At 44.7% G+C, this 14,955-nt stretch overlaps 1 protein-coding gene across 3 annotated transcripts in view; it reads left to right on the top strand.

The window, feature by feature from the left end:
* The window catches only part of LIPC (lipase C, hepatic type), a 162,232-nt gene that overhangs the window by 11,566 nt on the left and 135,711 nt on the right, over positions 1-14,955 (top strand). Inside the window, exons 2-3 of one of the 3 annotated variants that reach the window (XM_033189969.1) lie at positions 1,193-1,449; positions 9,567-9,694. In XM_033189969.1, the coding sequence (XP_033045860.1) occupies positions 9,607-9,694 (88 nt within the window). In that variant the 5' untranslated portion in view covers positions 1,193-1,449; positions 9,567-9,606. Of the gene's footprint in view, positions 1-1,192; positions 1,450-9,390; positions 9,410-9,566; positions 9,695-14,955 lie in introns of those variants that run through there. The other 2 variants (XM_033189970.1, XM_033189968.1) reach the window with 2 other exon arrangements.

Raw genomic sequence — 14,955 nt, 5'->3', positions numbered from 1 at the left:
ATAACTGATAGTGGTCTCAGTTGGGTCTTGGGCAGCACAGCCTTGTCCTGACAACTTCCTTTCAAACACTCTGCTCTGTCCAGGACAAAGCATCATGGCCAAAGACCCCGGTCCCCTCTTCCTGGCTGGTCCCCTTTACTGTTGATTGAGGAAAAGTAATTGCCATATAAATTATATGATTCTATCCGATTACAATGTCTCCATTATTTCTAACTTCTGCTATGTCTCATAGTTTATCTCAGAGCTATCTCCATTAAATAGCTGAGAAAAGGTTTGAGAACATTTGTTTTAAAAATAATAATCAACATGTGATGTGATGGTTAATATTAAGTGTCAACTTGATTGGATTGAAGGATGCAAAATAGTTTTCTTGAGTGTGTCTGTGATGGTGTTGCCAAAGGAGGTATTAGTAACATTTGAGTCAGTGGACTGGGAGAGGCAGACCCACCCTCAATCTGGGTGGGCACCATCTAATAATCTAAGCTGCCAGTTTGGCTAGAATAAAGCAGGCAGAAGACATGAAGGACTTGACTTGCTGAGTCTTCCGGTCTGCATCATTCTCCCATGCTGGATGCTTCCTGCCCTCAAACATCAAACTCCAAGTTCTTCAGCTTTTGGACTCTTGGACTTACACCAGTGGCTTGCCAGGAGCTCTTGGCCTTTGTCCACAGAGTGAAGGTTTCACTGTCGGCTTCCCTACTTTTGAGGTTAGGGAACTCGGGCTGATCCACCACTGGCTTCCTTGCTCCTCAACTTGCAGACAACAAATCATGGGACTTCACCTTGTGATCGTATGAGTCAATACTCCTTAATAAACTCCCTTTCATATGTAAATGAAATACACATGATATATGTCTATATGCAGAGCAAGAGCATGACACAATTCCTTCTTTTTAAGCAACTGATACACAAAGATCTCACAGCCAATCCCTACCGTACTTGGCAAAACTGCTTTTTGTTGTATGGACTTTGAAGTCAAACATAATTCAAGTCCCATTCCACCACTTACTACAGTATGGATGTGGGCAATTCAGTAGCCTCCCTGAGCCGCAGCTTCCCCTCTATTCAAAGGGAAAAATCATGCCCACATCATAGGATTCTTCCTGAAGTGTGAATGAGATCACATGGCGATTCTGGCACTGTGCAGGCACTTTGGAGGCTGGCTCCTGAATTGTTAACTCCTGACTTTCAGGCCTGCCTAGGAATCAGTGATGAACCATGGCAGCAAGCTACCGTCTTCAGAAAAATGATGACTCATTGGCAGCTCTTCAGAACCCGAAACACATCACTGGGAATGAAGAGAGTGGAATTAGTTCCTGGTTTCCTGCAGCCGTGGATTCCGTGTGCTACACTCAGCAAATCTTTGTGAGATGAGGATGTGGCATCCTACTGCAGGGAGGCTTGGGCCAGTGCGATCTGACCAGTGCCCAGCCCTGCCTGATACCCAGGGTGAGGACTGTGCCCCTCGACACCCCATGGTTGGAAGCACTAGGACCCAGAGAGAGCCAGTGTGCTGGTGCCCCCTTCCCCACACTGTGTCCTTGCTTGTTGCAAGCAGCTAGTTCAGTTCATGGCTTGGGGGGAGTCTCCCTCGGGAGCCAGCATGGTCACCGCTCACCAAGCAGGACCAGCATCCCAGCAGCTGGAGGAAGCAGGCACAGACTAGACACGTCATGAATCCTAGTCTATACTCCGCATCTTCCCTACAAAGGCGAAAACCCTGGGCAAACTTTACGGAGCCAACAATATTCACTATCTACCTGGTGTTCAAAGCCAACTTAAATCTTTATGTCCTTTTGCTTCAAAGCATAATACAAAGAGAGAAAATAGGTTTTCCATTCTACTGGAATTTCTAAGATCATAAAATGCATTATTGGTTCCACAGTATCTAGTCATAAAAAAGACTGCTCTGGTTCTAGGGGCGTGTTGTTGTTATGATGATTTTCCCAATTGTTCTACAATCTGGCAGCTGAAATCCTGATAAGGAGTGTCCGTGGGCCAACACAGACCAGGAAACATAAAAACAAGAAGAAAGGAGATCTCGATTCTTTGCTCCCTAGCTGCATAACTTGAGACTTAGGGAATCAGAATATTAGGTCTTCCAGGGACCTAGCGTCCTTCTATGCAATCTATATTGATTAGGTATGTGACCTTGCATGAGGAATCTCTGAGCCTCAGTTTTCTCACCTGTAAATGGGGAAAATAATTCCTACCTCATTTGTTAAGAAAATCAAATGAGGCTTGACTATGCAGAGAGTTTTTATAAGTATTTTCATGTGATACTTATTTAACCTTCATCATCCCATTTGACAGGCAGAGATAGGTTACAGAATTTGCCCAAGGTCACACAACTAGTTGGAGGCAGAGCTGATGCAAAGACACCCCTGGTCACCAGGCATGAAAATCTTGGATGAATAAACACCTATTTGAAATGCTTGAAACACCTAATCCTTCCAAATAGTCTAAAATGTCCTCTGCAATCTTGTTTTCACCCTTCGTTTGTTTATTAGGTCCTTTTTTTTTTTCTAACGCAGATAAGGAAAAGGCTAAACTCCAGTCCAACCACTTTCCAAATGAGGGCATGTTCCAGGCCAACTCAAATTAACAAGGTTTACCTACTTGTTTTGCCATATTCCCACATGGTGCAAGAATGTCCACACAGATCAGTTAGTGACGCAATAAAAACTTGATCATTCTCCTCATGGCAGCCTGGCCCCAAGCAGGAGTAAAAGAGGATAGAGTCATTTTCCTATAACATGATCCAAGGAAATTCATTTCATCTTGGAGGTGGACTAGGCTGATGTGCAGAGAAGCCTGATTCAGTCCCAGAGAAAGCCAGATATACAGGGATTAAGGATTTGTGGTTGTTAAGATCCCCTGACTTCTCCTCTCTCTGCCTTTTACTGGTGAGATGCAGTTTGGTACCTGTTCCTAACCTCTTAAATCTCAACTGCAAAATTAGGGAAATAATAGTGTCAAATTTTATTGTTTCAAGAATTATTTTATTAGAACACCAACAAAAGCCTGCCTTTCTCAGGTAAGGTATCCCAGTTCCTGAAGACAAAAAGAAGAAAACCTGATTCTGGGTATAAAATTCTGTTTCTGTCATCAGTGAACTTCACCTTGATCCCCTGGCCTCTTCCTCTTGGGATCTGCTTGCTTTATCCTTGTAAAATGTCTGTTTCTTCTCTCCTAATTAACTTTCTTATCACCATGACACTAAAGAAAAAGGTCATTCTCAGGTCATCAAATGCCAGTCTCTTGAAATCTTTATTTATTCAAGAAGCTCTGCAAATTAAAAGAGAGCAAGAACTGGGCAATGTTTAAAAACCTAATTATAAAACCATTATTACTTTAGATCGAGGATTGCAGACCAGAGTGCAGTGTCACCCAAAATAGAAAGTCTTTAAAGAATTGCAAAGGGAAGAGGCCTGGCATGGTGGCTCATGCCTGTAATCCCAGCACTTTGGGAGGCCGAGGCAGGCAGATCACTTGAGGTCAGGAGTTCTAGACCAGCCTGGCCAACATGGTGAAACCCCATCTCTACTAAAAATACAAAAAAAAATAGCCGAGTGTGGTGGCACACGCCTCTAATTCCAGCTACTAGGGAGGCTGAGGCATGAGAATCGCTTGAACCCAGGAAGCAGAGGTTGCAGTGAGCCGGAATCATGCCTTTGCACTCCAGCCTGGGTGACACAGTGAGACTCCATCTCAGAAAAAAAAAAAAGAATTGCAAAGGAAGAAGCCACAGGGCTCTACTAACATGCACCATGCTGATCGCTCCATTGGAGGCTCCAAACCCTCAGAGGCTCAGGCTTGCCTCCTCTTCAGTTAATAGGAAATGAAGAGGCCTCAAGAAACTGCTGGGCTTCCTTGGGCATGAAAATGACCAAAGATGCTATGAATGGATCTACTGACTGTTCAGATGCGTGGCTGGAGTCAAGCACATGACAGTCAGGTCTTGCAGCCGTGGGAGCCATTCTGTCTCTCTAAGGCAGAGGCTTCACCCATTTTTTGACAACACATCTTTATAAGTATTTTTTTAAATCTGAGTCTAAATAATATAGCGCTAGTATACTCCATAGTACCATGTGCATATTACATAGTACTTATATACTATAAACATTATACATGCACAAACGTGAACTTCTAAGGAAATACAAAGAAAAGGCCGGGCGCGGTGGCTCAAGCCTGTAATCCCAGCACTTTGGGAGGCCGAGACGGGCGGATCACGAGGTCAGGAGATCGAGACCATCCTGGCGAACACGGTGAAACCCCGTCTCTACTAAAAAAATACAAAAAATTAGCCGGGCGAGATGGCGGGCGCCTGTAGTCCCAGCTACTCGGGAGGCTGAGGCAGGAGAATGGCGTGAACCCGGGAGGCGGAGCTTGCAGTGAGCTGAGATCCAGCCACTGCACTCCAGCCTGGGCGACAGAGCGAGACTCCGTCTCAAAAAAAAAAAAAAAGAAATACAAAGAAAAATCTGAAAGGTCTGTATTATTTTCTTGTTGTGCCCCAATAGATCTCTCAAGCACCATTCTGAGGCAATGGTTCTCAAACTTTGCGTGACCAAGAATTAGCTGGAGAACTTTTTGAAATGAAGGTTCTCCAGGCCTTGACCCTGGTGTTGATTCCATTACTCAGTGTTCCTGGGATGGGCCAGTAAGTTGTCCTTTGTCTGAGCTCCCCAGCTGACTCTTATTCTGATGCTCAATTGGATTTTGGAGCCACTGATCCAGACCTTTGTGTTTTCCTACCCCTACATTTTTTGCTACAATTGTATCACTGTGGTCTTATTCTTATCCACCTCCTGGACACCCTCATGATCCCCTCAGTGAATTTAAACATTAAAAAAAAGTAATATCAGCTACCATTAATTATTTCCTGTGGCCTAGGATTGCTGAGGGCTTCACATGCATTGCCTCACTTAATCAGACTAGGGAGGCATTATTAGTCCCATTATACAGATGAAGACAACTAAAGCTCAGTCACAATGTCTTATCCAAGTTCCTCAGCTAGTAAGTACAAGAGATAGAGCAGGAATTTGAGCCTGTATCTGTCGGATTCCCAAGGCTGGACTCTTTTTTTTTTTTTTCTTTTAGAGATAGAGTCTCACTCTGTCACCCGGGCTGAAATGCAGTGGTGTGATCACAGCTCACTGCAGCCTCCACCTCCTGGGTTCAAGCAATCTCCCTGCCTCAGCCTCCCAAGTACCCAGGACTACAGGTGTGTGCCACCACACAAGGCTAATTTTTTGGTTTTTATGTTTATGTAGATGGGGTCTTGCTATGTTAGCCAGGCTAGTCTCAAACTCCCGGCCTCAAGTGATCCTCCTGCCTCAGCCTCCCAAAGCATTGGGATTTCAGGTGTTAGCCACTGCCCACTGCACCCAGCCTCAAATCATGGACTCTTGACTGCTAAGTATATTGCCCACAAAACAGGTCATTATAATTTATTGATCCTCTGCTATGAACCAGGCACTTGGATGGATACCTTACACACACATCTCTAATATTCATAGCATACTTCTGTTTGTAGAGGTATTAATTTCAGTCCACAGATTCTGATGTGCAATAAATTTCTCTATTCTCTGCAACCCATCTAAATTCCTCACTCCCAACCCCTATTTTCAGGCCTTCTGGATTTCTTCTTCCCACCCCACCCCCAACCCCAGTAGTTATGCCACAGTTCTGGACCAACACAATAGCCAGGCATGGGGTGAGGGGAGTGTGACCTAGTCCTCCATCATCGGTCCACATTGGTGGCCACTGAGGGGCCCATCCTCCCATCAACATGACCTGCTGGCCCCAGACACTCACTGCTCTACCGCCCTACATCAAGCCAAGTTTATCTTTTGCCCATCTGCCAACACAGCCATTTCCTCTCTAGGTTCCTCTCTTCCAGCAGGATTTCTGGGAAGCAAGGGACTGTCCCCTCTGCTCTCAGACCCATAGACAAACCTTCCCCTTCCACACCACCTGCAAAGCCCAAAAGACTGTCTTTCTAGTGATAGGAAGGTGAGGGGTTCCTTCTTCCTTCATATACTTTCAAGATATTTTAGCCTTTTGCTTTTCTTTGTTGGCTAGAATTCACCTGCCCACACTTCGGGAGGTCAAGGCAGGAGGATCACTTGAGCCCAGGAGTTTATGATCAGCCTGGGCAACACAGGAAGACCCTGTCTCCAAAAATAAAATAAAATAAATAAAATTCACTTGCCCTAAGTTCCTATATTTTTGGAAGAAAAAAGATTTGTAGCCTTCTCTCTACTTTGCCCCTCTTAAGTGGAAGGGAGACAGTTTGGGAGAAAAATAAGTTGATGTCTCAAATTATTATCACAGACACATGTTGTCCCCATTTTATAGGTGAGGAGATTGAACTCATTAAGGTTATATAATATTATACACAGCAAGTAGATAGGCCCCCAGCTCAGGAAACCTCATACTCTGAAGTCCTCCCCTCTTCCCTCCCAGGAGCCTCCATGGTCAGCTTCAAGAAAACACAACAGAGCTTGTGCATTAAAACCACCACTGGAAGTTTGGATCTGGTGATGGGGCAGGCTGGAAGAGCTTAGGTAGAGGTGAAAGCAGACACCACCCCGAAAGGAGACAAGTACCCACTCCTCCTTGTCATTTTCCAGGAGAGCCTCATAGAATTTGAGTTGGCATGAGATGATGTTAGGGGAATGTTGGGTGGTGCAAGTAAAGGAACTACAAGAGCTAGAAACAATGTTGAAGGCTTCTTCCCATGTAGAAAGTGTTCTTACCATGTAGAAAGTGGTAAGAAAGTGTACTCTGCAGAAATTTGGGGGGCAGGTGGGGGCACAGGGTTGGTATTTCAGAGGCACTTGGATTCAATGGTGTCTTTTGAAGAGTTTGTGTCCAGAATAAAATGGGGAGTTGGAGTGGTTACTGTCAGTACCCAGAGGAGAGGAGATGAGGGTGGGCACAGGGGAGAGGAGCCCGAGATGGGTAGCCAGTTGGTTTTACGTGCCAGCTTTATAGGAAAAAAAGTGGAACTTTCAGATTCTGCTTAACTGTGCAGGAGCCAGCCAAGTACCCAGGGTAGAAGTCCTTGCTCAGAAATTCTATATCTAATGGGCGCGGTGGCTCACACCTGTAATCCCAGCACTTTAGGAGGTCGAGGCGGGTAGATCACAAGGTCAGGAGCTAGAGGCCAGCCTGACCAACATGGTAAAACCCCGTCTCTACTAAAAAAACAAAAAGTAGCCAGGTGTGGTGGTACATATCAGCAGTCCCACCTACTCTAAAGTCTAAGGCACTAGAATCGCTTGAACCTGGGAGGCGGAGGTTGCAGTCAGCCGAGATTGCGCCACTGCACTCCAGCCTGGGTGACAGAGCAAGATTCCGTCTGAAAGAAAGAAAGAAAGAAAGAAAGAAAGAAAGAAAGAAAGAAAAGAAAGAAAAGAAAAGAAAAGAAAAGAAAAAGAAATTGTTTATCTGATGGCATGGTCCGCAAGCTGCAGGGCTTGGGAGGAAGGTACAGTCATAGGACAGAACACAGCTTTAGACTGGGTCAAGATCGTCCAAGTCTGCTGGTGGCTTCAGAAGACCCTTTGAATGAGGCTCGTCCAGGCAATAATTACCATGTTATCTAATTTCGCCCACTTAACATTTCCACTTGGATATCTAAGAGCCATCTCAAAGCCCCACGTGGCCAAGGCTGAATCTCTAATCTTCCCCCACCAGACCTGCTTCACTCATAGTTTTCCCTTCTTAGCTGACAGCAACCCCATTAATCTATTTGTTCAAGCTGAAAACCTGGAAGTCATCCTCAACTCCTCTCTGTCTCCCACATCTTGTATCTCAGCAGTCAGAAAATCCTGTGGGCTCTACCTTCAAAATATATCCAGCACCCATCCACCACTCCCCAGTTGCCCTGTTACCATGCTGGGCCAAGCCACCATCACCTCTCACTGCGTCACTGTAATAGCCTCCTAACAGATCTCCCCACTGCACCCTGGCTCAAACCAGAGTGATCTTTTAAAACTATAATACAAATCATATCACCCTTCTGCTCAGAGTCGCCCCCGCCATGTGTCACTGTATAAAAGTCAAAGTCCTTACCATGTCTCCCCATTCATTGGCCTCCTTACTATTCCTGGAGCACGCCAGGCATACTCCTACCTCAGGACCTTCGCACGGACTGCCCATAGCTCTCCTCCCCAAGATGTCCACAGGGGCAAATCCCTCACTTCCTTCAAACCTTTGCTCAAAGTTTAACTTCCCAATGCAATTCCCTCTAATCACTCTGCTTAAAATCCCCACCTTCTTCTCCCCAACCCCATGCTTTTCTTGTGGTGGTTCTCATTGCATTCTACCAGTCTACATAAATCTTTTTTTTTTTTTTTTTTTTTTTTTTTTTTGAGACAGAGTCTCTCTCTGTCGCCCAGGCTGGAGTGCAGTGGCGCGATCTCCACTCACTGCAAGCTCCACCTCCTGGGTTCAAGCGATTCTCCTGCCTCAGCTTCCTGAGTAGCTGGGATTACAGGCACATACCTCCATGCCCAGCTAATTTTTGTATTTTTAGTAGAGATGGGGTGTCACCATGTTGGTCAGGCTGGTCTCGAACTCCTGACTTCGTGATCCGACCACCTTGGCCTCCCAAAGTGCTGAGATTACAGGAGTGAGCCACTGCACCAGGCCCTAAATCTCTTCTTTATGATGTCCGTTATCCAACTCCTCCCACCTCCACTGATACATAAGGACTTGTATATCCCACATGCCTACAACAGGGCTTGGCACATAGTAGTCATGCCCAAATAAAAAAGTGTTGAACAAATGAAGAAAGTTAAAATAAAACTAGAGGCCCAAAAATATCACAAAAGCCATCTATGGTAGCCTTTTCCCTACCTGATTTTGCTGAGTGACCTTACTTTTCGTCCTCTACACAGCTGGAACATTAATGAACACAGAGGCGGAAGAAATGTGTTTACTCTAGGATCACCTCTCAATGAGTCACTTGGCAAGGGCATCTTTGCTTCCCCATCAACTCCTTTTGACATGAGGGTGAAGGGTTTTCTGTCCCTTTCAGCTGTAGAGATGTTGCCCCACCACACTTTGACCACAAGCATCATCAATTTCACTGAACCCAACAGAAATTTGGACCCCCTGGGGGCCCTCTGCATGGCAGGGCCCTTTTCTTTTCCTTCGGGCTTAGCCTGCCATTTGAAACACCATTTTCCTGAGCCAGCATCCCCCTTGCAGCACTGTCACAGGGAGGCTTAGGAAGCCACGTGAACGCCACCTACCCCGACCTTTGGCAGAATTTCCAAACACAACACAGTAGCTTTCAATTGATTAATTTGGAACTCTGACCTTGGCCTCAAAAGGTAAGAATACATAACAAGGTATTTTATTCTCAAAATGTGTCCGGATAAGAAGCACTTCTGTAAATCGACCTTTTTAAAATAGATATAATTAGATTTGCAGTTGGGGGCAGTAAGGAAAGTGTCTGAACAGTTGATAACATGTTGAGAGGTTAATTATTAATGGGCAGTCTTCCCTAACAAAGTATCTAATAGGCATTCTGATCTCTTTGGCTTCAGAAATTAGCAAGAAAGCCTGGACCCCGGGTGAAACGGAGAAATGGACATAAGTCCCCAGTGTTTCTCCATTCTCTTGGTTTTATGCATCTTTATCCAATCAAGTGCCCATGGACAAAGCCTGAAACCAGGTAAGAGCCTGTCTCCAGAGATGGGCGTGAACTTTTCTTTTTAAAATGTGTGTCACAAAGAATCCAGGGGTTTCTGACTGTATGGGACAGAGCTTGCATTCAGAGCATGCCAGGTGGTTCTATACATGACCTCACAGGTCCACAGGGACACGTAGCCATTTGTAAGCAGAAATGAAATTTTAGAAAAGCATTCTGGGATTAAAAGTCTTCTAAGAGCGCCTGCAGCTAGCAGTGAAGTCTCTTGCATATCTGATAGAAACAGTCATGCTAAAAGTTATTCAGTGGCGAATGATCTGAGAGCGATTCAGTCCTTCCTGAGAGTTAATGTGGCATCTAATTTGCAGCCAGGGAGCCAGGCTTGCAATGAAATGCTCTGTTGTGTTGGGGTTGTCTAATTGCCTGGCTCTCTCAGAAGAGAGGGGAGTTTATGAGAGTTCTATTTCCAGTCAGGTCTAAAGTAGAGATATCATTGCACAATTTCTAGACTTTGTTTTTCTGCCAAAGTTTTAGTCTGAGACTGAAGAATCCAACAACAGACCTGCCTGTTTTGTTTGTAAATTCACAAACTAAATTGACGGCCAAAGACAGATCAAATGCCTGATCAGGCAGGTAGAGTGGAACCCAGCTTCCAGGCTAATCAGTGGACCAATAAATGATGGATCAGTTAATTGAACCATTTGGCCAAACTAGACAGGTGTTTGGGACTTCGTTTTGGTACTGGTTACTGGTCAGGAGCTAGTAACGCTAAGGTAGAGTCTTAGATTTTTCTTTTCTCTGAGTCTAGGCTTGGAGAGAGCTCCAACAACTTTGAGAATTAGAAATTCACTGACAGGGGATGTATCTAAAAATTTCAGAAACTTTTTACCCTTTAAGGAAAATGTTCCTTTGTACTTGACCATAATTTTATTTCATAGGTCAGTTAATAACTGAGTGGTAGTATTAATTGTTGCCATTCACTAAGTATTTTCTGTGCCAAGCACTATACTATTTTTGATACATCATCTCATTCCTAAAGCCACATCCAAAAATGACCCTTACATAATAATTTAGAGCCATGCAGGTAAAATTGCTGGTAATCTTTATTCCCTTGGTTCACAACGATTTTGCTCAACGGCCTTTCCTGCCCTTTGCCCCAGAATGTTTTATTTGTTTATTTTTTATTGAAGTTTATAACACACTTCTAGAAAAGGGCCTGTAACATAAATCCTCCATGAATTCTCACAAACTGAACCAGTATCCCCAAAGCCTTCCTTGTGTGCCCCTTGAGACTTAACATATATGATTTTTCCTTTGGGGAGATTTTTCACTAATAGAAACACGTCAGTTGCTCTTTTGCGCCCGGCTTCTTTCGTTCAACATTACGTTTGTGAAAGTCAACCATGCAGTTTCGTGGAGTTGAGGTTCATTCATTCTCACTGTTGTAGCATTCCACTGTGGGACCACACCACACTTCACTTATTCATTCTACTATCGATTGGTCAGGGCTGTTTTTGCAATGGAGCCATGGGAATTGGAAGCTGTCGGTGCTGAGGTTGAGGTTGAAGCCTGTGTCCCCCAGGCTTCTGGGTATTGTCCAGATTTTCCTTGACCAATCTCATTGTCCTGGTCAGTCTGCTTCTTTCCCCAGGGCCTGGTTTGTGCAAATGCTGAGGGAAGTGAGCACTATTAGCAAGAGGGTTCCTCAGGAAAGAGGATGCAAGTCAGGAGGCCTCTTGTTCTCTTGGAAGCAGAATCTCTTGGCAGAATTCTTTCTGCAATGAGTGAACCCAATCTGTGTGCATGTGGCTGGTGTGATGTCTTTCTGGGGAAACTGCAGGGAAGCCAGTGTCCTGTGGTGGAGCCCTTGTCAGGCGCGTTTCTACACCAATGGTTCTCAACAGGGGCAATTTTGCCCTCCAGGGGACACTTGGCAATGTCTGGAGACATTTTTGGTTGTTACGACCAGGGAGACAGTGCTTCCCTCCCAGCATCTAGTGGGTAGAGGCCAGGGATGCTGCTTCACATCCTGCAATGCACAGGACAGCCCTCACAACAGTGAATTATCCGGCCCAAAATGTTATTAGTGCAGAGGCTGAGAAACCATGATCTACGCCAAGCTTCAGCCGTCACTCATCAAACACCAGGAAGTACTCCCTCAAGGACGCTTGCTCTTTAGCCCCTCCTCCCAGCCTACTTCTTTTGAGTATTTATTATTAATGACATCTTACTAATGGAGTCACTAATGTGCTGTGCACCCAGCATGTGCCAGGCACTCCACGGACATTTTATCTCATCCTCACCATATGGTTGAGTAAGCTGGCAGTTAAGTGCCTCGCCGGCGGTCGCATAGCTGGTCAGAGCAGAGCAGGGAGAGGTACCCGCAGCCTCAATCTGTCTACTGAGGCCGCAGTGCTCTCTGTTGAGCCCACACCCAGTGATTTGACAGCCAGAGGTTTCTAGAAAAGCATTCTGCTCCGTTCCTCTCACAGAGAGGCAGATTCAGACAGTTGTTCCTTCCCTTCAGCACTAAGGGGGACTGGACAGAGTGAGCTGCTTGAAGCCCCCCACGGCACATCACACTTATGCCCAGCCCCCGCTGCCTGAGACCCAGGTTCCCCAGCCACTGTTGCCATGAGAGCCAACGCTGCTCCAAAGAGCAACTGCTGCTCCTAGACCCTGGCAAACCCCACCTTCAGGTACTTGGCCCACTATCAACAGGCGCCTTCTCCCTCCCCTCCACCCCAGCCTCAGCTTCCAAATCCTAGGAGCAGCTGAAAGCCATCAATTTAGTCAGTCCCTCATGAATGTCACAAGCATACATGAGCGCCTGCCATACGTAAGGCAGAGCCTGAGTACAACTCACACACTCTGTTCACACACCTTTCCTCTCTTAGAAAGCACTGAGGACCCCAAACAGTGTTTATTATGTGAGACATCAATATTTATTTCATTAGAAATGAAAACTGAGAAATCTTTAAAATCTGTTAACGCTTTTTAAAATAATAGTAAACCCTTGCATGTTAACACATAAAATGTAATTTTATGAAAAATAACTTGTATTTTCCAAATAATTTTAAGTGGGGCAGAAGAGTGACACTGTTTTACAAAGAAATGTTGCAAATTTCTCTAATATCTGGCTTCACAAGACAGCTGGATTCCCTTACCTGTTTCTGTACTCAGTCTGTTGTGATGTGTTGCTTTGTTTGAAATGTAGGAAGAAAATCTGGCCTCCCATAGAGGAAAAGGGAGGACATCCTAAGGCGATCTCCCTGGGGCCTTGGCCTGCAAATTGCTGTGTTTGTGCAGTGGGCACGGTACAGCAGGGGGCTGCACAGCCAACCCCGCCTTGCAGGAATTTACGGCCAAATGGGATAGGAGTGGGGTGGGGAGGGAATAGGGGTCCATGGGACTGGGTGGAGGGAGGATGTGCCAACAATAAAAGAGCAACTGTCCGCGGAGAATTTAAATACAAATATAACCAAAAGCTGATCTGCCTGTCATTATCACAATTCTAAAGAATGTTGGCCGGGTGCCGTGGTTCATGCCTGTAATCCCTGCACTTTGGGAGGCCGAGGTGGGTGGATCACCTGAGGTTAGGAGCTTGAAACCAGCCTGGCCAACATGGTAAAACACCATCTCTACTAAAAATACAAAACATTAGCCAGGCATGGTGGTGGGCGCCTGTAATCCCAGCTACTTGGTAGCCTGAGGGAGAATTGCTTGAACCCGGGAGGCAGAGGTTGCAGTAAACCGAGATTGCGCCATTGCACTACAGCCCGGGCAACAAAGCGAAACTCCGTCCCAAAAAAAAAAGAATATCAGCGATAAAGGCAAAGCTCTTTCCAGAAAAAAAATGGTTTTATGGCCTAAGTTCTAAACAATCTCTGTGGTTTCTGTTGGGTTTTATGCAATAAGTATATGTAAGCTTCAAATTCATCACATTTTTATTATTTATCCTTTCATAAATATTGTGTTCTACATTGACATTAATTTGGAGAACTCCCAGTTATGCACTTGGCCCCAACATGCACAAATTCAGGGGCATGTTCTTGTTGCAAGGGTAAGCGTGCAATGGTTCAGATCCTTTGACGTCCTTATGTCTCCAACCTCAGTGGCACTTATTACTTGCTCCTGCATGTAAACAGTAGATTCGAAATAAAAAGTGACAGCGTAGTGGTTGTACAAACAAAAACCCAGAACTTGAATTACTTCAATTTTGTCATCCTAGGTGACCCCTTTAAGCTTCTCATATGTATTTAAAATTTAAAGCCATAAAACAGATTGCGAACAATGAGGTGTAACATCTTGTTGGGTAAGTAAAAATTTAGACTCATACACAAAATATTTTTACTGTATTTGAATATCTTAAAGTTAAAATATATTTGTCTTTTTAAAAATTGTTCACTGCTTTATAACTGAAGAACAAATCGAGAAAGTCGTGATGATTGCTGATTTTTACATAAATATTACTGAAAATGCTTTTGTCTTACAGAGCAGAGGGTCATTAAAATGATCTGTTCTATGTGTCAAGTACATGAGGTATACCACTGAGTAATGTATGTAAATGTTATCAGCTAGAACACGGCATGTGATGAGGACCCTGAGAGAGGAATGAGTAGAGAGGCAGAGTTTACTTCCAAGTGGAGGGAAGAAGTCTTCTAGGAGTAGGGTGTTGAAGGATGATAGTATCCGGACAGAAGAGAATGAGGCTTTCCTTGTACAATAGCAGAGTTACACAGCTGATAAAGTACATGTGCTTTTCAAGCCCAAAAATACCTTTCAAAAAATAGACCATCTAGGAAGGAAAAGAAAAAATAATCCCATAGAACGGTGTTGATAGCAACACTGGTTAAACTGCAACAGACTGGAAACAAGTTGAATGCCCAAGCGCAAACCATTGAAGTCGGGGACTCCAGCTATTGCTAAGTCCAACTTCAAACAGGCATTGCTTTGAATACCTACTACTAAAAGGCACAGAAACTTTTGGGGGCAATAACGATGAAGTTCAGAAATAAAAGCTTATTGCTGGCCCCCAGGCACTCACGGTTTAACACCAGCGATCCTAGCACAGGGGATGGTTTCCAAGAGTCCTCAGCCTCCTGAGATGGCGCCCAAGGCTGTGCTTATGTGCATTTTGAGTGGGGGCAGGGGTCGTAACTTTCAGCAAATTATCAAAGGGATCTGTGACCTCTGAAAAAGTTCAGTAACAACTGGTCTTGTAGCTTTGAAAAACAAGGATAAGCAAATTGTATATGCAATAATGTAGGGAAAAATAACAGGAC

This window comes from Trachypithecus francoisi, unplaced genomic scaffold (genome assembly GCF_009764315.1).
Source record: "Trachypithecus francoisi isolate TF-2019V2 unplaced genomic scaffold, Tfra_2.0 Lachesis_group3, whole genome shotgun sequence".
Lineage (NCBI taxonomy): Eukaryota > Metazoa > Chordata > Mammalia > Primates > Cercopithecidae > Trachypithecus > Trachypithecus francoisi.
This window is presented reverse-complemented; position numbering and strand designations above follow the sequence as displayed.